Below are 24596 nucleotides of genomic sequence, written 5' to 3'. Positions count from 1 at the left end.
GGAACTTTTAAAAAATCAAAATCCATTTTGATGACCAACCAAAGAACTTACTGCAGCGAGTCCTGGCCCTCTGGGAATTTTCTCTCAAACTTGAAATGTGAGATCATATGAAAAAAAATAGGAGCAGGAATAGACCCCCAAAGTCAGTACCCAACCTTGATTCTGTGTGTTGACAGGAAGCATTGCTGAGTGTGAGCGAGCCGTGAAGCTCCCCACATTGTCTTATGTGTAATAGAACCTGGACCATTGTATAACCAGTAATGGCTTCTTTGGCCATAAGTCGAAGACATCCTATTTACACTAGGGTCCTTTTTTCAATGGTGAATAGGTTGCTTTTATATTATAAACTTGGAAAGGAGAAGTAAAAGTGTTACTGAGTATGAGAGATGAATGAAGAAAAGCAGTAAATCCTGTGCGATCAAAGGGATAAGTCTCACAGTTCATCTGACATAAGAGATGGATTACAATGGCTCTGAAGTGAGGGACGGTTTATTTAGGAATTTAGCAGCAATTTGCATTTAAGGAATCCATTAGTGCCATCACATACACAGTTCCATCACGCGATGACTAACAGGAGTCTATAGTATTTGCTTATGACTTTACTGATTCTTATAAATTAGGACATTACCGTTTTGATTCATTCTTATTCAGGGATAACCTACTTTCCCAGGACTATTGGCTGATGTAACCCACACCAGCCATTATAAACAGCATAATGATGCTCTATCTTTTGACACTGTCTGGTGTAGCTTTCTCCTGTGGCTCATTCTGTCCTAGAAAAAATATCTCCAAGGGGCAGTGCTAGAATTATTCCCTGCACTCTGATCAACAGACATTTCTTCTAGAAATAACTAAGTCCATCAACTGTTCAGGTATTTAGCTCATGCAGAGACATACATAAGAAATACAGGAGGTGAATTTTGCTCTTAAAAAAATAATCACATATTATTTTCTTTGAAGGAGCACTATTGCTTATGACAATTTCTCCTTGAACTCACAGTAATCTTTTGTTAAATGGCATTACCTATGTCTAGATTAGATATGGGGGGATATAGAATTCAGGAAACAAAGATACCTGTCTCAGACGTGTGCAGACCTGGAAAAGGGCTTCCCTGGTGGCTCAGAGGTTAAAGCGTCTGCCTGGAATGTGGGAGACCTGGGTTCGATCCCTGAGTTAGGAAGATCCCCCTGGAGAAGGAAATGGCAAACCACTCCAGTACTCTTGCCTGGAGAATCCCATGGAGGGAGGAGCCTGGTAGGCTACAGTCCATGGGGTCACAAAGAGAGTTCTCCTCTCTGCCTTCTCTTTCTTTTAGATACTCACATTGTTTGGGGGGATAAAGCTGGAAATAAAACAGTGTTTATTCCCTGCCTTTTTCTGATGATAAGGTTTTGTTGTGGTTTTATACTTCTAAATTTGGACTCTTATTTATGAGTGGAATTTTAGGAATGATGATGTAATTTTCACTTCGCATTGCTCTAGGAATAATGAAATACCATTGTTATAGCTATTAACAGTGATAAGAAAGAAACTTAGAAATATTTGAGCCAGTAAATATTTGGGGAACATAGTATATCCCATAAGACAGGCATTTTTTTTCACATTTTAATACCTCTGAATCTGGATGCCTTGCAATTAATTGATGGTATCTTTAAATTAGCAGACTCTGAAGGGGAAAAAGTTTTATTAACATTTTAAACAATTTATTCTGCTTATTTTTCTTCATAAAATATGATAACATCTTAAATGTGATTAAATATAATGCTATGCTTTTAATTTGTCATAAATAAAAACAAAATTATCCAGTACTTTTAACTGGCATTCTAATACAGCAACATAGTCTCTGTCCCAAACTTCACTAGACAGAGAAAAACACATTTTCTTGGAATGATCTCCCACAAAAGGAAATTCAGAATCTCATCTCACCCATTTAAAAAGTCACTTTCTGAAATCTAACTAATAGAACACTGGACCAGGATGGATTAATTGATTCTATAGATAATCCCCCAAAACTCAATTTGTTCATTAATATATTATTCCTAATTATATTCCTAAAGCTTAATGGGTAACCAGATTAATTATTCTGTTACATATCTTTATCCTTCTCTTCTGATAGTCAATGAAATACAAGGACCCAGATAATTTCTAACTGGATAACCACCCCTGGACAACAGGGAACCTACTATGCTTTATGTCTTTCTGTTGAATTCAAAATATTGGATTAGAGTATGGATGTCTTACTAATATGTGTGTGTGTGTGTGTGTGTGTGTGTGTGTGTGTGTGTGTAAGCACATACCTATTTAATTACATTTTGTTCTTGTTGTTCAGTTGCTAAGTCATGTCTGACTCTTTGTGACCCTATGGGTTGTAACACACCAGGCTCCTCTGTCCTCCACTATCTCCAGAAGTTTGCTCAAATTCATGTCCATTATGTCGATGATGCTATCTAACCATCTCACCCTCTGCTGCCCCTGCTCCTTTTGCGTTCAGTCTTTCCCAGAACCAGGGTCTTTTCCAATGTATTGGCTCTTCACATCAGGTGGCCAAAGTATTAGAGCTTCAGCTTCAGGATCAGTCCTTCCAATGAATATTCAGGGTTTATTTCCTAAAATGACTTTGACTGGTACGTTCCAAAACCACTACTAAGAAAACAAACATAAAATGTACATGCTGAAACTTCTTACTGGTTTGATGAAATAAGGGGAAAAGTTATTGGGGGTTTGCAAATTTATTTATAACATCATCTTTAAAAATATCCACTGACCTACATTTATGGAAAGAAAAAACAGTCAACTCCAAATGTAATTGTTATCTTGCCTGGTATTTATTAATAGACAGATGGCTGTTATCTTTGTTAAAATGCTCTGAGTTGACAGAATTTCATTTACATAAATGGGTAGAAAGTCCTTTTCTTCCTTGTCCAACAAACTGGAGACAAAGTGCCTGCCAGTGTCTTAATTTCTTTTTCATGTTCTGGTTAGAGAGTGAGGAGAATGCTTTCACTCCACAGTGTCATGAATATGATAATCTATGGAAATCACGGAAAGCAGGTACTTAAGTTAAGCATATACTGTACTATGAGAATCCCTGATGAATTCAAGTCTCTTCTGTTTGGAGAAGATGTTGTTGCCTGTGAAGTGACAGACTGCCAGATGTTCATGGAGTAGCACAGTAATGGGCTCAGATCTGAGGCTCTTCCCCACCCCCACAGATGACAGCATTTACTTTAGGCTTCAGAATGGGCTTGTCTTCATTCTTTAAGCACTAGTGTTTATATTTACTTCTCAACTATCAAATCTTCATTTCCTTAATTTTACTTACTTAAACATGAAGAGCTTAAAGTTGTATGTGAGCGATTCTTACTCTATAGAATGTATGCAGTCTAAATGTAAAATAATCTTCCATGATGTAAAACATGCTTAATCCATTGACTTCCTTTGTAAACACTGGGGAAAAAAGTTTACTGGAGGGAGGGAAAAATTAATTCTAAGGTAATATTAAGCGCATAGCAAAATATGCTAAAGCACATGTAAGATAGTAATAGTAAAAACTGTAACACCCTGCCGGGATTTCTATAAAAATAATGATATTGAAGATAAGAGATAGTATTTATTAAGTGCCTAATATGTACAAAGCTCTGACTTTGTTTTATATACTAAGTATAAATTATATAATCCTTACTACAGCCCTATGAAAAATTATTCCCATATTATGAATTAGGCAACTGAGACATGAAGGTTAAACAAAATTTGCCTAGGTCAAAAACCTAGTAAATAATGGAACCAGGACTGGAAGCTAAGTTCACGTCAAGGACTGCACTGTTTATCCTACATATACTATATACTGCTACCCGATACCTTCATTCACTAAGAATATTCAATAAGCCAGCCAGAGTTCAAGGTTCTTGGGAAATATCAATGAACAAAATTGATAAACAATTTAACCTGGTAGTCTATACCTTCTAGAGAAGATAGAGAAAAAATATTAATTAATTAATTAATTATAGGATTATTTTTTAAAGTGAGATATGCAGATTATGATTTGGAGGGCCTACATTAACTATAAGGCTCTAGGAATTTATAAGACTTGAGAAAAGCAAGAAGACCAGTATGGCAGCAGTATAGCAAATTAAGAAAACAAAGAAAACAGAACTGAAGTAGTCAGAGACCAGATAAATCTGCAGTTGTTGTGAAGCTTCTATATTTTATTTTAAAGACACTGGGAAATCATTGGAGAATTTTAAGCAGAGGGGTGACCTGTTCTCATTTCTGTTGGAGACAATTGCTCTGGTTGCTATGTGGAGAATACTTTATAGCAAGTCAAAAAAGAAAGGAGGCAGATGAGTTAGGAGGCTACTGCTCTGTTCCCTGTGAGAGACAGTGAAACCCAGACTAGTACCTTATCAGTGAAGACAGTGAGAAGCGGAAAATTTGGGGATGTCTGTTGAGGGTGCAGCCTAGGTATTTTGCTGAAGGAATAATCTAAGCAGGATGGTAAGGGAAAGAAAGAACCTAGAATAACCCTAGGTTTTCCACTTGAGCAAATGGGTGAGCAGTCACTCCATTATCTGAGATGGAGAAGATTAGAAAGAAATCTATTTGGAGTGAAATAGTAAGAAATCTACTTAAGATACGTTAATTTTGAGATTGCTTCCCAACATTTAATTAAATATGTTAATTGAGGTGCTGGACTTAAGAGTCTGAAGCCCAGTATAAAGAACAGTATCAGAGCTATAAATTTGAAAGCCACAGCTGAAATAATATTTAAGGCCATGAGACAAGATTAAATCACTTAGAAAGAGTATGTTGATAGAGGGGGGAAAAAAGAGTGTCTAGGACTGAGTCTTGGATATTCTAAGTTATAGGTTTCATAAAGAAAAGTTTAACCAGCAAAAGGGTTACAGAAGTGATGTAGGAGGAAAAGAAGGGTAGTATTTTAAGAAAGAAGGAGGGGTTTTTCCTAGGTTGAATATTACTGAAAGATAAAGTAAAATGAAGGGCTTCCCCTATGGCTCAGAAGGTAAAGAATCTGCCCACCTGCAGTGCAGTAGACAAAGGAGATCCCTGGGTTGGGAGGATCCCCCAGGGGAGGAAATGGCAACCCACTCCAGTATTCTAAGTCACAAAGAGTCAGACACTACTGAGCGACAAAGCACACAAAGTAAAATGAGCACAAAATAATGGCCATGTAGTGCTTTTTGACCTCATTACCAAAGCATTTCCTTAGTTTGGAAAAGAGGACAGATTCCTGAAAGGAATATCAGTTCAGTTCAGCAGCTCAATCGTGTCCATGTCCGACTCTCTGCAACCCCATGAACTGCAGCACGTCAGGCCCCCCTGTCCATCACCAACCTCTGGAGTTTACTCAAATTCATCTCTGTTGAGTCGGTGATGCCATCCAACCATCTCATCCTCTGTCGTCCCCTTCTCCTCCCGCCTTCAATCCCTCCCAGCATCAGGGTCTTTTCCAATGAGTCAGCTCTTCGCATCAGGTGGCCAAAGTATTGGAGTTTCAACTTCAACATCAGTCCTTTCAAAGAACACCCAAGACTGATCTCCTTTAGAATGGACTGGTTGGATCTCCTTGCAGTCCAAGGAACTTTCTCAAGAGTCTTCTCCAACACCACAGTTCAAAAGTATCAATTCTTCAGTACTCAGCTTTCTTTATAGTCCGACTCTCACATCCATACATGACTGCTGGTAAAACCATAGCTTTGACTAGACGGACCTTGGTTAGTAATGTTTCTGCTTTTTAACATGCTGTCTAGGTTGGTCATAGCTTTTCTTCCAAAGAGCAAGGGTCTTTTAATTTCATGGCTGCAGTCACCATCTGCAGTGATTTTGGAGCCCAAGAAAATAAAAGTCTCTCACTCTTTCCATTGTTTCCCCATCTATTTGCGTGAAGTTATAGGACTGGATGCCATGATCTTAGTTTTTTGAATGTTGAGTTTTAAGCCAGCTTTTTCACTCTCCTTTTTCACTTTCATCAAGAGGCTCTTCAGTTCCTCTTCACTTTCTGCCATAAAGGTGGTGTCATCTGCATATCTGAGGTTATTGATATTTCTCCCAGCAATCTTGATTCCAGCTGGGGTTTCATCCAGCCTGGCATTTCTCATGATGAACTCTGCATATAAGTTAAATAAGCAGGGTGACAATATACAGCCTTGACATACTCCTTTCCCTATTTGGAGCCAGTCTGTTGTTCCATGTCTGGTTCTAATTGTTGCTTCTTGACCTGTATACAAGTTTTTCAGGAGGCAGGTAAGGTGGTCTGGTATTCACATCTCTTGAATAATTTTCCACAGTTTGTTGTCATCTACGCAGTCAAAGACTTTGGTGCAATCAATAAAGCATTTTGTGTGTTAATAGAAATAATATTTTTTTTAATGAGATTGAATCACAGGATGAGCATAGATGAAAATTACAGAAGCAAATTCCTTCAGATCATCAGGTGTATATGAGATAGAGCCCTCGATGAATTGTTGAAAAGAACCAGGATGCTTCCCATCTTAATAGAAGAAAAGATGGAGGATGAGAGTACAAATGAGGTAGATTTATAAGATTCAGGATAGAAAAATTGCTTCGAATATTTTAACCAATAATGTAATGATTTTTAACTAAGACTATCAACTAACAATGAGGAGTGGCACTTTAGATTTGAGAAGAAAGAAGGAGGTATAAAAATGTCATTTTGTAATGAGAAAGCCCCAGGTTGACAGTGGTAACATACCAAGGCTTATTGGACAGGACTGAGTGCCCAGCTGGGGACAAGGAGCAGTTATATTCTCTATCCATGTATAGTTTTCAAGTGTAAACATAAAATAATTGGGTATTTGGGTTAAATACAGGCAAAGATTTTGCTTGGTTAGTTCAACAAAGGTTAGAAATTGTTGTCTGATAGGATTAGAACTTAACCTTAAACAAATGGTTAGATAAATATATATCAATGAAAATTGTGATGAATGTTATATGTATTTATAGTATTATTTATTTATGTTTAATCCTATTACATGAAAAACTACTACAAACTACTAAAAATGCCAAAAACCTTGCAGTAGTTTTAGGTGAAATAGCAGCCAAAAAGCTTGGGAAGAACATGGTCAATGTAGAAGGCAATGGAGTTAAGCTTGGAGTTGGGAGACTGAGGTCTGAGTTTGCTCTGCTGCCTACTGTTATGTGGCCTTGGGCATTAAGTGTTCGCCACATCAGTGGGCTTCAAGTTTCATCAGTATTATAATAATTATGTTATGATAGAAATTGAGATCATACACAAGAACCATTTCTAAAACTTTAAGATCTATAACCATGTTAATTGGTTTTAGAATTTGGTACTAATTCTTCTTGGGACATGTGATATTCAACAACTGGTTGATGTCTGGTGAAGCTCAGATAATTGTGTAACTAATAGGTGATTTCTTTGCTGTCTTCATTTTGTAGTATTAGTCAATGCCAAGCATTAGGCTCATCTTTAGGCCCAAGGGCTGGGGTAGGGGATAAAAAGAACCACAGCATGGACTACACAACCATTTGCCCTTTGTAAAGGCCACAGAATCAACTGGATTGTACCTTCAGGGGTATTTGACCTAATGTGATAATTGCCTAGGTTCACAATTGTTTTAAGTATATTTTCAATGAAATAATGATTTTTATAACTATGATTTGTAGAATATTTTGTTGTTTGATATTTTTATGAAGAAGACGTCAGACCAGTGTATGCTCCTCAGTTTTTGTCTCGTCACAACAAAGATTTGGAGTGACGGACATTAAAGCCCCCTTGTCGTGTAACAGCTCTCAGGTCTTGGACAGACCATGTTATAGCTCTCAGGTCTCGAATGGACCGTGTTATAGCTCTTAGACAAATCAGTGTTATAGCTCAGTGTTACAGCTCTATTTTAGTTAGAAGATAGCAGGAAAATCCATCTTTGAAGTGTGAGGGCACGTCGATCCAAAGACGCAAAGGGAAGAGCACCCCAGCATGCGGGAGAGAGAGAGCCTTTTGGCTCCTCTTTTTATATGGTTTTTCCTTCCCCCCAGCCTGCCCTATGTAAATTGAGCTTAGTCAGGAGTGCTGTTCTACCTGAAGTCCTCACTTAGGTCCTCGGATCTTCCTTTGACCTTCCTCCATTCTATTTTGGTGGGCTTTTCTCTTCCTTGTCTTTTAACCACCACCATTTTGGACTCCTTTTCCCTATTCTAACTGCCTAACAAAGAGAATGAAATAGTGGGTCATTACTATTTTCTTATTAAAAACTTAAAGCAAAGAACCTGGAAAATACACAGAAATTATTTGTATTGAGCTCTAAGCCTACAATACCTTATTACTTATTCAGCTATAGGATGTTTTCACAATTCAAAGTAAATGTTATTACCAGGGATTGGTTTATGCAATACTGTGGACCAGGCCAAATATCATGCATGGATCTGGTCAGTAAGTGTTAGGTCAATCCCACTCCTGCCAAACATTGTGCATAGAGGGAATCTTTTTGAATATTTTGTACAAAAGTGTTCAGACTAGATCACGTGTTGTCATCATTAAGCTGTGACCACTTAAGGTTAGCTGAAATTACTTGTCAGTATAGTTTTCTGTCAATTTTAATCCTTCATTCATAAGATATTTAATTAATGCCAACTAGATGCAAAGAATTAAGAGGAATGATGAAGAATCAGCACATTCTCAAAATGTTTATGATCTATACAGAAAAAAAGAAAATGCACAAATAATGGTATTATAGTTTAGAAAGTGATGTGTGTGGGAGAGACAGGGGAAAATCCAAATCTATGGGACAATGACTGCCTTCAGCAGTGACCCAGGTCTGGATGCAAGTCTGATGTTACAGACAGAAGTTAGCTAGTGTATTCTAACCTGCATGAAGAATCTGTTGTTTATAGAGCCCTTTGCCACTCATGTAAAAGATTCTTTCCCCCTGTTAAATACTTCCTACCCTCATGGTAATTAATTATGTTACAAAATTCTTTTCCTTTCAACTAAAAACGTGCATGTACTTTCATTTTCTCTCCAATATAAATCTCCTGCTTAGCATAGAAACCCTAAAAATTGACTTTCAAAATGATGATCATTTTTTTAATATATCCTGAAATGTAACCACAATAGGGTTTTTGATTGAATCAACATGTAATACTTTATATCTTGTGCCACACTTTGAGGTAAGAAGGTTTTTAAAGCTGTCATCCAGGTGTTTCCATGTAGGAAAATATTAGGTATTGTAGTATGTAAATCTAAAAAAGATTGATTAATCTTCTAATGTGGCTCCAAATATAGCCTGAAACCTGAGTGCCTTTTTGCATATGTATAGCAGTCCCATTTTCTTCATCACTCCACTTTTCTGTTTTCCTTTATTTCTATCACATTTTATGAAATAATTTTTATTCCATTTTCCCTCATTGGTTTTTGCCCTTGACATTCTATGCAATATTTTGCCATGAAAGCAGTGGCATTTTGAAGGTGGATTTCAAAACATATTATTGCATCCAAGTCCTCCTAAAGCACTGGAAGAACTATAGCTCAGGAAGTCTTTCTTCATGTGTAGTTTTTTTGTGACATTTTTATAATTCTGCATACCCACTTCATCTTTATATTGTTTGCTATATTGAGTGTAAATCATATTTATACTCAATATATTAAAATAACACTTGAGTTCTAGGCTGCTTTATAGTTTATAAAACAGTAAAAGCTCTATTTTAATAATCTATTAGTGCCTTCCTATTTCAAACAATTGTGAAGAATGAGGAGGTAAGAGTGATCATTATTATTTCTTTTTTACATAGATAATAACTGAGGCTCACAGAGGGCAAGTGACTTGTCTTAGAGACTAAGTGTCTTCGTCTCTGCATCCATGATGAGTGACCATTCTGTATATTGCACTGTTTTAGTGTTATAGGAGGTTCTGTTTTCTTTGGGGCTTCCCATGTGGTGCAGCAGTAAAGAATCCACCTGCCAATGCAGGAGAAGCAAGAGACACAGGTTCAATCCCTAGTTCAGGAAGATCCCTTGGAGTAGGAAATGGCAACCTACTGCAATGTTCTTGCCTGGAAGATTCCGTGGGCAGAGGAGCCTGGCAGCTTACAGTCCATGAGGTTGCGAAGAGTCAGACACAACTGAGCACACACACACACACACACACACACACACACACTGTTATCTTCTTTTAGCAGCCTAAAACTTCCAGTATACACAAATGCAGTCACAAGTGTATCTACGTTTTATTCTTCCTTACTTGGCAAGTTCATGCCCAGTATCATTTATGCTGCTGCTGCTGCTAAGTCGCTTCAGGCGTGTCCGACTCTGTGCGACCCCAGTAGACTCCTCTGTCCCTGGGATTCTGCAGGCAAGAATACTGGTGTGGGTTGCCATTTCCTTCTCCAATATTTATATCTACTTCTAAATGTGCATGGTTGATTTTGTAGACAGTGTGTCTCAGGTGACTTTGTCAGTAAACATCAAACTTTGTAAAGATAATTACAGTGTAGTGTTAGTTGTGATCTGTAGGAATTTCCCAATTTATACAGATTATTTCTAGCTTTCTTTGTAAAAAATGTTTTCTTTCTCTTAATTATCCATACAGACTTTATTACTTAGTGAGATAAAATAGCAATGCTATATGTGGTTTTACCAATGAAGCCTAAAGCAGTGTAAGAACTCATCCAGCCTCAGGAGTTTGGTAAATATTAGCCACACTATCCATATTTTTCTACTTAAATGGATTCAGAATGTTCGATCACTAAGAGGGAAAGAGTTATGTAAGTTATGACTCAATCCAACATTTCCTCCACAGACTATGTGTTGCTACCTGGGCATAAAGCCTGAGGATTTCTAACTGAATTTGAAAACAAAACAAAATGTGACACTGGAAGGAATATTATATATCATCTGGTCCAACCTCCTCATTTTATAGATGAGAAAACCGAGAAAGTCAGTGCACTGTCAGAGGTCACAAAAAGAGCCGGTAGCAAGGTTACAGTTGGAGCCATATCTCCTAACTCTCAAGAAAGTACTGTTTGCAATATATCACAGTCTCCCCCAAAAGATGCCTCCCATGGGGTGCTGCGTCTTGAGAGTGAAGGATATTAAATTCATATTTGGCTGCTAATCATTCTCTCAGCAGCTGTATGGTATTTCATTAACCACTGCATGTAACATGCTGGCCTTTCACCTGTATTAACGTGGGCTCATTAAACTTGAGGCCAGTAATAAAAAGGACTCAACTAATACAGATATTTTGCCTTGCATGTGTTCGGCATTCTTTTGAGGCATTTTTCTCTTCACAGTTTGTGGAATAAGAAAAATAAGAAGCATAGATTTCAAGGAACGGAATATGTGTGTGGTATTCGTCTTTACATCAATCAAAAAATGGAGTAAATACTCATTTAATAAGCTTTGTAAGGACTACAAAGAGGCATGAGTGACAGCACAGCACAGAGTCTAGCATCTGGCAGGCTGGAAATTGAATGCTGGATCTGTTGTTGACTAATAAATAAGAACTGGAGCAGGTTATTCAGCCTTTCCAAACCTCAGTTTTCTCAACTGTAAGTGGGGACAAGAACAATACCCACCTCATGGGTTTTCAGTGAAGAAGAGTTGATGTACTCCTGCACTTTGCAAAGGGCTTGTTGTGACGGATGCTAGATAAATATGTTGATTTTGAGGAAGATAAAACAATGATGGTACAATTGCTTCCTGTATAGAACTTACAGTCACCTCTCACTAGACCTATTGTTGAGGAAGCCGATTTTCCCAAGCCTTCTCCCTGTACTTCATCACCAGTACAAAACACTAACAGTTCTCCAGTGTGCAAGGAAAGGAAATGGAATCCTATTTTGTCCCTCCCAGATTCCCTGCCCACATTGTTTTACGTTCATTTTCATGAGGATGTAACTCTTCTGTGCAGTCACCCGTTAACACAGTTCCCACATGAGTTTGAAAACGCTTGAGACTCTGATTGAGTGGGGGACGGTGAGAGAGGAGAGGTCATTTGCAGGGAGATAAGCAGTAAAAAGGTAAAAGCAGAAGTTAGTCAGAGAGCAGTTCTGGCTCAGAAAGGATGAAAGTGATGTGGTTTCAGGCAGCAGTCATTGTCAGAGCAGGGGCGCACAAGTTGGTGAGTTGTGAGGGAATGAAGACCCTTGTGAATTCTTAGGGTTGGTATGTGTAGTCACTATTGGGCCTCTATTTTTCAGAGTATACAATATTTAAAAGATATTTTCCTATGTATAAAAATCCATTTTTTTGATTGATTTTGCTCTTCATTCCCTTTTTTGTCCTTGCCTCCTTCCTTTACTTCCTCACTCCACTCCACTCTTTCTTTCATTTTTTTTTTCTTTTTTTTTCTATTTAAATTTTTTCCAGTGCTCTGGAATCCAATATACTTATTGAACTCACCATCTCCAACATTCTGGATCATTCTCCTCTTTATGCCACAAGCATTCTCCCAACAATTCATCCTTCTGTCTGCCACCACAGAGACCTGATTACGTAAAATCATATTAGGGTACGTGTTTCCCTACACCCTGAAGAATAAAAATTAAAACCACTTTGCCCTAAATTCAGAGCCCTCCATAGATTTCCCGGCTTCACTTGCTACTATTCTTCAGGTATTTACTATGTTTAGGTTGTCTAACGGAGAAGGCAATGGCACCCCACTCCAGTACTCTTGCCTGGAAAATCCCATGGACGGAGGAGCCTGGTGGGCTGCAGTCCATGAGGTTGCTAAGAGTCGGACACAACTGAGCGACTTCACTTTCACTTTTCACTTTCATGCATTGGAGAAGGAAATGGCAACCCACTTCAGTGTTCTTGCCTGGAGAATCCCAGGGACGGGGGAGCTTGGTGGGGTCGCACAGAGTCGGACATGACTGAAGCGACTTAGCAGCAGCAGGTTGTCTAAGAATGAGTTCATCCTATAGTTTCTTACATTTCCATCCCTTTACTCAACCATTCCTTTCTCTTTTTTCCCCTTTTTGAGCACCACATGCTCTTTCTCCTTTTTATAATCTTTCTTCACAGCTTGAATTCCTCCTTTACTAGAAAGTCTTTAATCTCTTGCGTGCCTGCTACGTGCATGCTCAGTTTCTCAGTTATGTCCGACTCTTTTGTGACCCCGTGGACTTAGCCCTCCTCTGTCCATGGGATTCTCCAGGCAAGAATGCTGGAGCGGGTTGCCATTTCCTAGCTCCAGGGGATCTTCCTGACTCATGGATAGAACCCATGTCTCCTGCGTCTCCTGTATTAGCAGGCAGATTCTTTACCACTGCACTTGCCTGGGAAGGTCTTGGTTGAAATAAAGTGCTCATTAGACCAGGATTATGTCAAACTGTGCACCTCTTCCTCTGCTTATCTCTTTCCTCCTTATAATTATCTACATGACCCAGATGTCGGCTGAGATCACCCAGTCCCATCCTCTGGATTTTGCTACAAAATTCCTAGAGGTTGTGCTCTCTACATCACTTTTGGCAATAAGTTCTTACTCCCACTGATTTCTGAGTCTCCCTCAAATCTCACCTCTCATTAGTCTCTATTCTTGAGGCCACCCTCAGGAATTCTGTAATCCAGCCATGAAACTGAATCCTATTTTCCTGACTTTCTGCCAGATTTCTCTCCAGGTCAGGTAAGTGGGTCAGTCAGTCAGTCAGTTCAGTCGCTCAGTTGTGTCCAACTCTTTGCGATCCCATGAATCGCAGCTGGGCAGGAGATATTATTAAAGTTTAGGGGTTCATAGAGGAGGATTTGGGCTGCAGCAATAGAAACAGCTTAAAGTTGAATATTAGCTCTTCCTCTTTATGAAAGTCCTCCAGCCATCACACAGTCAGGTTCTGCTCCCTCTCTCTCTGTCTCTCTTTTCCTTCTCTTAATGATCTATCCTCTTCCCTCTCTTCTCTCCTTTCTTCTCCCTCTGCTTCAGATTCTTCTGCATTTCTCAGGCATAATGGTTTGGACATCTCTTTGGTTTTATTTCTTTTCAATCACTACACCAAAACTTAATCTCCTGAACTCCAAGCTAAAGATACTGCTTTAAAAGTTATCACTGTAAGCAATGTTTGTTTCTTTAGAGAAATCTGCTATACATTATTTAAATAATATGTCAGTATAAAACAGTAATGATCTTACCTCAGTTTTTTCAAATATGAGTCAGTCTTCCTCACAGGCCATAAGCTGCCTTTGGAAAGAACCACATTGTCTTTGCAGCTCCAGCACCTGCACAATCTTTAGCCAAAAGCAAGTCTTTCCTCCTTTACCCTTTTCTGGCATTCCATTCATGTTAGATTTTCTTCTCTTGATTGACATTCTTCTTAACATACATCCCAGTGTCATCACTTCACAACAAAACATGCTCTGCTTGCCCTTCACTGAAGAAGCTCCACACTCTCTTATATCTTATTAAACACAGAGCAGAGGGTCAGCAGCCTCCTGGCCCCCCAGCGCTTCTTCCAAAATGTTACTCTTCTCCCCCTGGTATTTCGTTTACTTGGAAGATTTTCTTTCCCTTTCCTAACCCTCATATCTCTGTCTTCACTACTCGTCAATCAACTTTCACTTTATCCTTCAGAACTTAGCTCTAATGTCATTTCCTCTAGAAAAGTTTCACCCTCTCGGCCTGGGTTAGGTGCACATTGTCATTGCTCATCTGCCATCTGAGGTCACCTCTGCCACAGCCTTTGTCTTGGCGTACTGCTGTTGTTATTAACTACAGGTTCTTTAAGATGACAGATTGTTTTTTATATATAAAGTAAGTGTCTTGCACTGTTTTTTATTTAATTTGTGAATCACAGATGTTGTGTAAGTATATATAATTTTTAATTTTAAAAGAACCTATTTCTGTAAGTTAATTCCTTTCTGAAAGTAATTGTTTGGGATTGTCTGACATTTCAAACAACCAGCAGGATTTTTAACTCACATTCAAGATATTCATGCATGCATTCATTCAGCAATTTTTCAAGTTTGAAAAACTTATTGAGAAAAAAAACAAAAAAACAAAAAACTAAGCACCAAGCCAAAAACAAGGGGGAAGAAAATACATTGAGTAGCTAGATCAAAAACTAACCGGGACCGCAAATGGGGAAGATGAAGTCAGAGGCTACTAATGATACGACAGTGGCATAAATGCAAGGATAGAAGTATCCAGAGTGCTTCAAGGGGCTCTTAATACTGGGGACAGTGGGAAGTCAGTAGAGGACGTTATTAAGATCCTGTGAATACTGAACTGAGACAAAACACCAAATGGACATGTCCCAGGTTAAAATCACAGGGTGGGCTCCTTCCTAGCATGAGCAAACACGGTCATACAGAGCATGGTACACAGTGCAATGTAAGCAGTTAAAGCTTGTGGGAATAAATTGGCAGGGATGAACTTTACAAATGTTATTCCATTTAATGCTTATACCAACATCGTGAGTTAGATATTATCATTTTCATTTCATTGATAAGGAAAATTAGTAGCAGAATGGTTAAGTAATTGGCACATAGTCAATAGCTAATGGGTGTAAAACTGTGATTTTAATGCAAATTTGACTTCTAAATCAGTATCCTAACCACTATTCAAATGTTGCCTTTCTGCTTTCACTATGAAGCATGAGTTATCATTGCTTCTGACTGCCACAGACATCAAATTTTTGATCATAAGTTGTCCACTTAAATTTATCAGGTTAAACTAATGGTTACATTTCACTGATATCATATATTTTGCATGTCCAGCCCCAGTGTCCCAATTTGTAATACTGGGCACCATGTAGTATTATGATAACATAATGTACAGATGGTCCTCTCTCTTTCTCCTTACTGTTTTCCACTGTCCAAATTTGATAATATCTTGAAAAAATGCTTACTATTATATCAGTGATAAAGTATTACAAGCCAGTTATTCATGGGGAAAACCCAAGTTTCTAAATGTAAGCCACATTAAAGCAGATTATGGAATAAAATGCAGGATCAAATGTAAGCAATTAATTGCTATCATAATTGAAGGGAGGGAAGAAGAAAAATTAGTGAATTCAGACAGAACAGAACAGACCTTTCATTTCTGTTTCCCATACTTTCTTGCATCACACCAAGCACGTAGTGATTTAATTAGGGTGTGTTAGGAACACACTGAGAGAACCCAGGCTCCCAATCATTGTGCTCCTACATTTTTATTTTAGGTATCCAAAAGTACTCCGTTGCCTTTCTGAATTTTGTTAAAGACTAAGTCTTGGAAGGTTTATTGTCTTTACTTTTTGTTTTGTTGATCATCTGATTGAGATTAAATAAATAGTTTTCCAAGGATCTTCATATACAATGCCTTTCAGTTCAGTTCAGTTCAGTTCAGTTCAGTCGCTCAGTCATGTCTGACTCTGTGACCCCATGAATCGCAGCACGCCAGGCCTCCTTGTCCATTACCAACTCCCAGAGTTCACTCAGACTCACATTCATAAAGTCAGTGATGCCATCCAGCCATCTCATCCTCTGTCATCCCCTTCTCCTCCTGCCCCCAATCCCTCCCAGCATCAGAGTCTTTTCCAATGAATCAACTTCACATGAGGTGGCCAAAGTACTGGAGCTTCAGCTTTAGCATCATTCCCTCCAAGGAAATCCCAGGGCTGATCTCCTTCAGAATGGACTGGTTGGATCTCCTTGCAGTCCAAGGGACTCTCAAGAGTCTTCTCCAACACCACAGTTCAAAAGCATCAATTCTTCGGACTCAGCCTTCTTCACAGTCTAACTCTCACATCCATACACGACTACTGGAAAAACCATAGCCTTGACTAGACGGACCTTAGTTGGCAAAGTAATGTCCCTGCTTTTGAATATGCTATCTAGGTTGGTCATAACTTTTCTTCCAAGGAGTAAGCGTCTTTTAATTTCATGGCTACAGTCACCATCTGCAGTGATTTTGGAGCCCCAAAAAATGAAGTCTGATACTGTTTCCACTGTTTCCCCATCTATTTCCCATGAAGTGATGGGGCCAGATGCCATGATCTTGGTTTTCTGAATGTTGAGCTTTAAGCCAACTTTTTCACTCTCCTTTAGATAACAACAACACTAGATATGCTTGATATATAATTCAGTGTGACACTAGCCCTAGTGAATGACAAGAGATACTTATAAAATTACTAGCAGTGATAATTACACACATTACGTATAGAAATTATTCAACCTTTAATGTAGCAAGGGACAGTTCCTTGTGCAGAATAGGCATTTGATATTGTATATGTTGAATAAATGACAAAAGATAGTGTAACTAAGTCGTATGTGAACATGTTTTTGTAAAAAAATTAATTCTTAGTCATGAAGCATACTATATCATTTACACTTAATTTATTCTTCAATCTGTCAGTGTGTATACACACACACTATATTTATATATATATATGCACACACACATATATACATGGATTTCAGGTTTATACTGAGTGCAAAATATATATGTCATTTGTAACACACATATATATTGCACTCAGTGTGTGTATATATATGTGTGTGTGTTTTAACAGTATATAAAATATATATATTTATATCACACTCAGTATAAACTTGAAATCATTTTGTCTTTTAACTTATTACCATTTGGTTATCAAAGAAATTACCTTTCTTGCCTTCATTGTTTCAAATCAGGTAAGAGGGTACGATTGAAAAATAGAGTTGATCTCTTACAGCACTGTGCTGCTGTTACTGCTGCTGCTAAGTTGCTTCAGTTGTGTCCGACTCTGTGCGACCCCATAGATGGATGCTCCCCCGTCCCTGGGATTCTCCAGGCAAGAGCACTGGCGTGGGTTGCCATTTCCTTCTCCAATGCAGGAAAGTGAAAAGTGAAAGTGAAGTCCCTCAGTCGTGTCCGACGCCCCCCCCCCCCCCCCCCCGGCTCCTCTGCCCATGAGATTTTCCAGGCAAGAGTACTGGAGTGGGGTGCCATTGCCTTCTCCGTACAGCACTGTAGACCGAAGCTATTAGCCAACTTCCTGCCATTCTCATAAAAAATATGCAATTTAAACTGGGAGATACTAGTGCTTGCTTCTATTAGAAATAAGAATCCTCTTCTACTTCATAATATGCTCAATTACCTTTAGATTGATCCATGAATAAATTATAATCCAAATAGACTTCTTTACCTTAAAGCTTTGCTGGCTTAAGGTATCCTTGTTGATTCATTATGTTGTCACTTTTCTATCGGCAATGTAATGCTTTTAATATCTGGATAGAGACAGTTTTAGTGTGAGATACTGTTATCTTTAAATGAGTAGGATTTAGCTTTTCTGGTGAGGACAATTTCATCAATGATGAATCCCTGGAGAAACTGTTGAAACAAAAATCACACCATTTCTGAGCTTTGTTCAGCTCATCAATTACGAAGCAGCTTTTGAGAGTCCTAAAGAACTTTTTCTTTTGTTTAAGAAATATAGCATGACGCTCAAACCTCTCACTTGGAGTTACCGCAGGCTACAACTTTTTCTGCAAGAAAATAATGAATGAAGAGGAAAAGCTCCTGCTGCTGGCTCTGTCAGGGCCTGCTGCTTCTCCTCCTGCAATAGGAAATCAATTAACTGTATGTTCAGGCAGAGATTTGAGCTAAATGCTTTATTAATCATCACTGATTGCACACATATACAGTGGCCCACTATGCCTTCACCTTCACTCTTTTTTTTTTTTTTTTTTGCTCTGGTTTGTCCCTTTGGCAAGATCTAAACACAGACATATGCCTAAGTGTAATATATGGTCCTCAGATGCAAGGGGCAATTGATCTTTTTATTTTCAGAAAACTTAACTTTTCAAATGTTCAGTTCTAGGCTATCTTAGAGGCATTTAAATATGAGCAACATAGTAATGATGTTTTAAAAGCACTGAAATTTCTTATACTAATGCAGAAAGCAAAATGACTATGTATGGCAACCTTGAAGTTTTGGAAGCTGCTCCTACAACACTTCAGTCTCCATATGGCAGTGAGAAACTACATGCGAATAGACCCTCATTGATTTGGAGATAAATGGCAGAACATCGAAGGGGCAGTCAGTGATCTGTGTGGATGTGCTGTCAATTTAAAGAAAACTTTGACAAGAGTTTTCTTGCTTTTCCACTGTTTTCTTCAACACACAGAGAAAATCCTGTAAGAACCTTTATGTTAAATTGAGAACCTCTCCTTTGGATAAATTATAAAAGAGTAACATTATAATTATAGCACGATTAGTCATGAAAAGGCTGCATTAGTTAAATATGGCAAATATTGTCAGCCACTGCAAAAAAAAAAAAAAATGCACCAAATAACAAGGGGTTGGTGCAAGCTGTATTCTATTCTAAATCAAATGATTTTTCTATTATTATTATTAATTACTATTATCGTTATTGGAACACTTAAATCATCACAGTTTAAATGTAACTACTTTATTTCTCTTTGGATAAGCAATAATTTAAGTGGAAAAGAAATATCTCCTCTGGTCTATGTTTAAAAGTAGATTAACAAGTTCCAAGAATGATTTCTTTTGAATAACTTTATAGAACATTTTTGGTGGAATGAGACAGTGTTGAATAAGGTAAGACCTGTCAAGGAAGAGGATAATGGGTCAGATTTTCATAAAACTTGCCATCCTCATGAGGGATCTGCTAGCCTCAGAGGTCATGTGTTTCACACTAACAAATCTTGATAATCTTCAAGGATGTAAGATTAGGGTGCAAGTATCCTTAATGTAAAAGTGTGGTGAGAGTGATATTCTGACAAGATTTGTATCAAGTGGACATGCATTTACCGCCTTCTGAGGTGTTATCAGGACCCTAAGGGGCATTGGCACCAAGTGTAATCCCTAACGCCTCATGGGCCAGGGGAAGAGTCATTTCAGTAGAGGATACTCTAAGCAAGCTTATCTTTTCTATATTAAAGTGCCTTAAATATGTGATAATATTAAGGATTTTTTTATACTGTATGCATTTTAATAGGATAGCATCACTTATTTTATGATAAAATAGATACAATATATTCATATATTCTCTCCCTCCATCATATCACTTCACATATTACTGTAATCATTAAATATAGTAATTTAGGAAAGCATTAAGGTGCAGAGATGAAGTGTATAGTTCAGGTTTAATTGTATGTAAATTAAATTGGCATTCATAACATTGTTTCTATTTGCTCGACTTGACATAATTACAGTAAATTGATAATGGAAGTAACAATCTCAGATAGTTACACATGAGTATTTTCTGCCAATATAAATTTCCAGTTGCAGTTTGGCTGAATTGTAGCATAGTTTAAGTTTGGTTTACCTACCCTATTGACATCTCTAAAGGGCCAGAGAACTCACTTTCCTAGGGCATTATGCAACCTGGCATGTAGAGGCCAGTGTTTTGAAACAACTATAATTTTGTACCAGAGTACTTGCTAGGTCAGAGATCAGTATGACCTTGGAGTGCTGTAGTTTCCCAAGCCTTCCTCGGCTAGATAAATGTGCTTTATTCTGCAGAAGAGGCGGGAGGGGGTTATTTTTGCAGTCTTAGAAAAGAGACCTAGCAGTTCCAGGTTACAAACAAACACAAAACATTTGGAATTCAATGGCGCCTATCCTCAGCAGTATATGTCAGTAAAAGTGAAGATCAAAGGTTCTAGAAGAGAAGGACAAAGTGAAGAGGAAATAATTGTAGGATAATGAATAATAGGAGGGCATATTCATGTTAACTTGAAACCACTTAGCATTTTTCCATGACACCCAGGTATCTTTCTAAATGAACTTTGTAAAGTACAATTAAATAACCTTGAGATTTAAAACTACACAATGTGATTTTGAATACTGATGGAGTTTAAGCAATGTGATATTTCTTCTGCTTTTTGTTTCTATTTTTGCCACCTTCATGCAAATAAAGTTTATTTTCCTTTTCTGTACAGAGAAATCAATATTTTTACCATTCTGTTTTTCAGCTATTCCAGTAGACTGCAATCAATAATCTTAGTTACCATCTTTAAAGAGATATAGTAAGAATTTGAACACAATAAAATAGAGATACAGATTAGAACTTTGGCAAAGTATCTTTGCTATTGACAAAAGCATTTGTCAGAGACTGGGCTGTGTCTATACTGTGCTAAAAACCTGATGAAGAGGAAAAAAATCATCAATAGGTTTCACCTTCTGTCTATATGAACTAAACAAATGGTCTGACTAATAGCTATTGTTTTAAGTGAATGGTCTGCTTTTGCCATTGTGAATTTTATTCTGTTTTTAGGGATGTATTTTAAATTAACATTTGTATATCTAACACATACATATTTGGTAAAGGTATTGTGATATTGTGTTCTTTTTAATAATTAATGAAATCTAATACCTAGAAGACTAATGGTCCAAGAATGAAGACCTTGTTGCAGTTTACCTGAACCAGTCTTCAAACACACATTTTGTTTGTTCATATATTTATGCGTTTATATTCTCACATTTTTCTATCCTGTGAACTAACATGCTTTGTTATTTGTGTGTTTTCCTATTAGAAACTGCCAAGCTTTGGACCTTATCTTGAGAAGCGCAAGAAAATCATAGCAGAGGAAAAGTTTAGACTGAAAGAAGAAAATGCGACCTTTCCACCACTTGCAAGAAACCATTTTATCCCCAAAAAACCTATTCCTTCTGTTAAGGTAAAGATTAAGCTATGTGTGTTTATATATATATGTCTATTTTACTGTTTAGTTTATGTTTATTTCCTCCTTAAATACATCACTGGTTTTGTTTTTAAAATATATTGAAAGTTTAAAAAATTTTGGTCTCTGATGACAAGATAGCCTCTTTTGTATGCATGCATGCTCAGTTGCTAAGCTGTGTTTGACTCTTTTGCATTATATGGACTGTGGCCCACCAGGCTCCTCTGTCCATGAAATTTCCCAGACAAGTATACTGGAGTGGGTTGCCATTTCCTCTTCCAGGAGATCTTCCTGTCCCAGCGATTCAATCTATGTTTTCTGCATTGCAAGCAGATTCTTTACCACTGAGCCACTGGGGGAGCCCTGCATGATCAATATGCACCATCAATACCAACATGATACTTTATATTGTAGAAAGCCTTTCTCTGGTTTAGCCTGGGAAAGTCTGTTCAGATTTGGGTTTTATAATAATTTTCTGGATAATATCAAAAATTATTATTAAGATGGAATTATGTGTGCATTATATCTCTTGTTTTTCTTCAACTTTTTCATTTTAAACAGATGTAGATTCACATACAAGTGTAAGAAATAATACAGAGAGGTCTTGTGTACCCTTTACGTAGTGTCTGCAATGTTCAGTTCAGCTCAGTTCAGTCGCTCAGTCGTGTCCCGACTCTTTGCGACCCCATGAATCGCAGCAGGCCAGGCCTCCCTGTCCATCACCAACTCCCGGGGTTCACTCAGACTCACATCCATCGAGTCAGTGATACCATCCAGCCATCTCATCCTGGGTTGTCCCCTTCTCCCCCTGCCCCCAATCCCTCCCAGCATCAGAGTCTTTTCCAATGAGTCAACTCTTCGCATGAGGTGGCCAAAGTACTGGAGCTTCAGCTTTAGCATCATTCCTTCCAAAGAAATCCCAGGGTTGATCTCCTTCAGAATGGACTGATTGGATCTCCTTGCAGTCCAAGGGACTCTCAAGAGTCTTCTGCAACACCACAGTTCAAAAACATCAATTCTTCGGCGTTCAGCTTTCTTTACAGTCCAACTCTCACATCCATACATGACCACTGGAAAAACCATAGCCTTGACTAGATGGACCTTTGTTGGCAAAGTAATGTCTCTGCTTTTGAATATGCTCTCTAGGTTGGTCATAACTTTTCTTCCAAGGAGTAAGCGTCTTTTAATTTCATGGCTGCAGTCACCATCTGCAGTGATTTTGGGGCCCCAAAAAATAAAGTCTGACACTGTTTCCACTATTTCCCCATCTATTTCCCATGAAGTGATGGGACTAGATGCCATGATCTTGGTTTTCTGAATGTTGAGCTTTAAGCCATATTTTTCACTCTCCTCTTTCACTTTCATCAAGAGGGATTTTAGTTCCTCTTCACTTTCTGCCATAAGGATGGTGTCATCTGCATATCTGAGGTTATTGATATTTCTTCCGGCAATCTTGATTCCAGCTTGTGTTTCTTCCAGCCCAGCATTTCTCATGATGTACTCTGCATATAAGTTAAATAAGCAGGGTGACAATATACAGCCTTGGCGTACTCCTTTTCCTATTTGGAACCAGTCTGTTGTTCCATGTGGAGTTCTAACTGTTGCTTCCTAACCTGCATATAGGTTTCTCAAGAAGCAGGTCAGGTGGTCTGGTATTCCCATCTCTTTCAGAATTTTCCACAGTTTATTGTGATCCATACAGTCAAAGGCTTTGGCAGTCAATAAAGCAGAAATAGATGTTTTTCTGGAACTCTCTTGCTTTTTTGATGATCCAGCAGATGTTGGCAATTTGATCTCTGATTCCTCTGCCTTTTCTAAATCCACCTTGAACATCTGGAAGTTCACGGTTCACGTATTACTGAAGCCTGGCTTGGAGAATTTTGAGCATTACTTTACTAGTGTGTGAGATGAGTGCAATTGTGCAGTAGTTTGAGCATTCTTTGGCATTGCCTTTCTTTGGGATTGGAATGAAAGCTGACCTATTCCAGTCCTGTGGCCACTGCTGAATTTTCCAAAGTTGCTGGCATATTGAGTGCAGCACTTTCACAGCATCATCTTTCAGGATTTGAAACAGCTCAACTGGAATTCCATCACCTCCACTAGCTTTGTTTGTAGTGATGCTTTCTAAGGCCCACTTGACTCCACATTCCAGGATGTCTGGCTCTAGGCAATGTAACATGTTGTAAAACTGTAGTACAGTAACACAACCAGGAAAATGACAGAGATACAACCTACTGATCTTATTCAGATTTCTTCAGTTGTACTCTTCTCATTTGCATGTGTGCATACATGTGTTTTTAGTTCATGCAGTTTCTCCCCTTGTGTAGGGTCTTGTGTCCTGTGTGCACCACAGTCAGATACAAGATTTCTACCAGCATAAAGATCCCTCAGCTTGCCCCTTTATAGCCACATGTACTTCACTCCTGCCCACCTCCCTCAAGATAGAATTATTTTAAAGCAATCATAATGAAAACAAAAGGAAACGGTGTGGTATTACAGGCCTATATTTTCTCTGAAATCACGGTCACTGAATGTGCTTTGCATTCACTGAAACCTGTTCTTCTCTGTTCAGTGACTATCTACTCCTACATCCCCATTTTTTGGTTGAAGCATCAGTTGAAAAGCTTGCTCTTAGGAGTTTTCTGGAATTCCTCTGTTACCTCTCTTTAGTAGTCAAATTGGAACCCTTAAACATGTCTTATAACTATGAGAGAGAAAAGTGTATCCTATAAAAAAAAACCAGTGGAATTTTGACTTGATGTTGGGAGGGTTAAATGAGTCAGAGTTCTGAAACGAAATATGGAAGTGGCTGAACACAAAATCTACCAGCACTTCAATGCCATAATTCCAAATAAAGTGAATACTTGGGACTTTCAATAATGAAATAGCCCCAAAGAGTCTCTTGAGTTGTTTCCTCTAAATTATTTGTGTGCTACTGAAAGGATGATGTGGACACAGATGGTAAAAAAGAAGCTGGATCCTTCAGCTCTTCACAA

The 24596-nt window shown here is 38.2% G+C and overlaps 1 protein-coding gene across 1 annotated transcript in view; it reads left to right on the top strand.

Moving 5' to 3' along the window:
* The window catches only part of DPYD (dihydropyrimidine dehydrogenase), a 931708-nt gene that overhangs the window by 884837 nt on the left and 22275 nt on the right, over window positions 1-24596 (top strand). Inside the window, exon 21 of the mRNA XM_069598442.1 lies at window positions 21454-21597. Within this exon, the coding sequence (XP_069454543.1) occupies window positions 21454-21597 (144 nt within the window). The remainder of the gene's footprint in view (window positions 1-21453; window positions 21598-24596) is intronic.

The sequence above is a fragment of the Ovis canadensis genome, chromosome 1, assembly GCF_042477335.2.
Source record: "Ovis canadensis isolate MfBH-ARS-UI-01 breed Bighorn chromosome 1, ARS-UI_OviCan_v2, whole genome shotgun sequence".
Taxonomy (NCBI): Eukaryota; Metazoa; Chordata; class Mammalia; order Artiodactyla; family Bovidae; genus Ovis; species Ovis canadensis.
The sequence above is the reverse complement of the archived record's forward strand: the minus strand, read 5'-3'. Positions and strand labels throughout refer to the sequence as shown.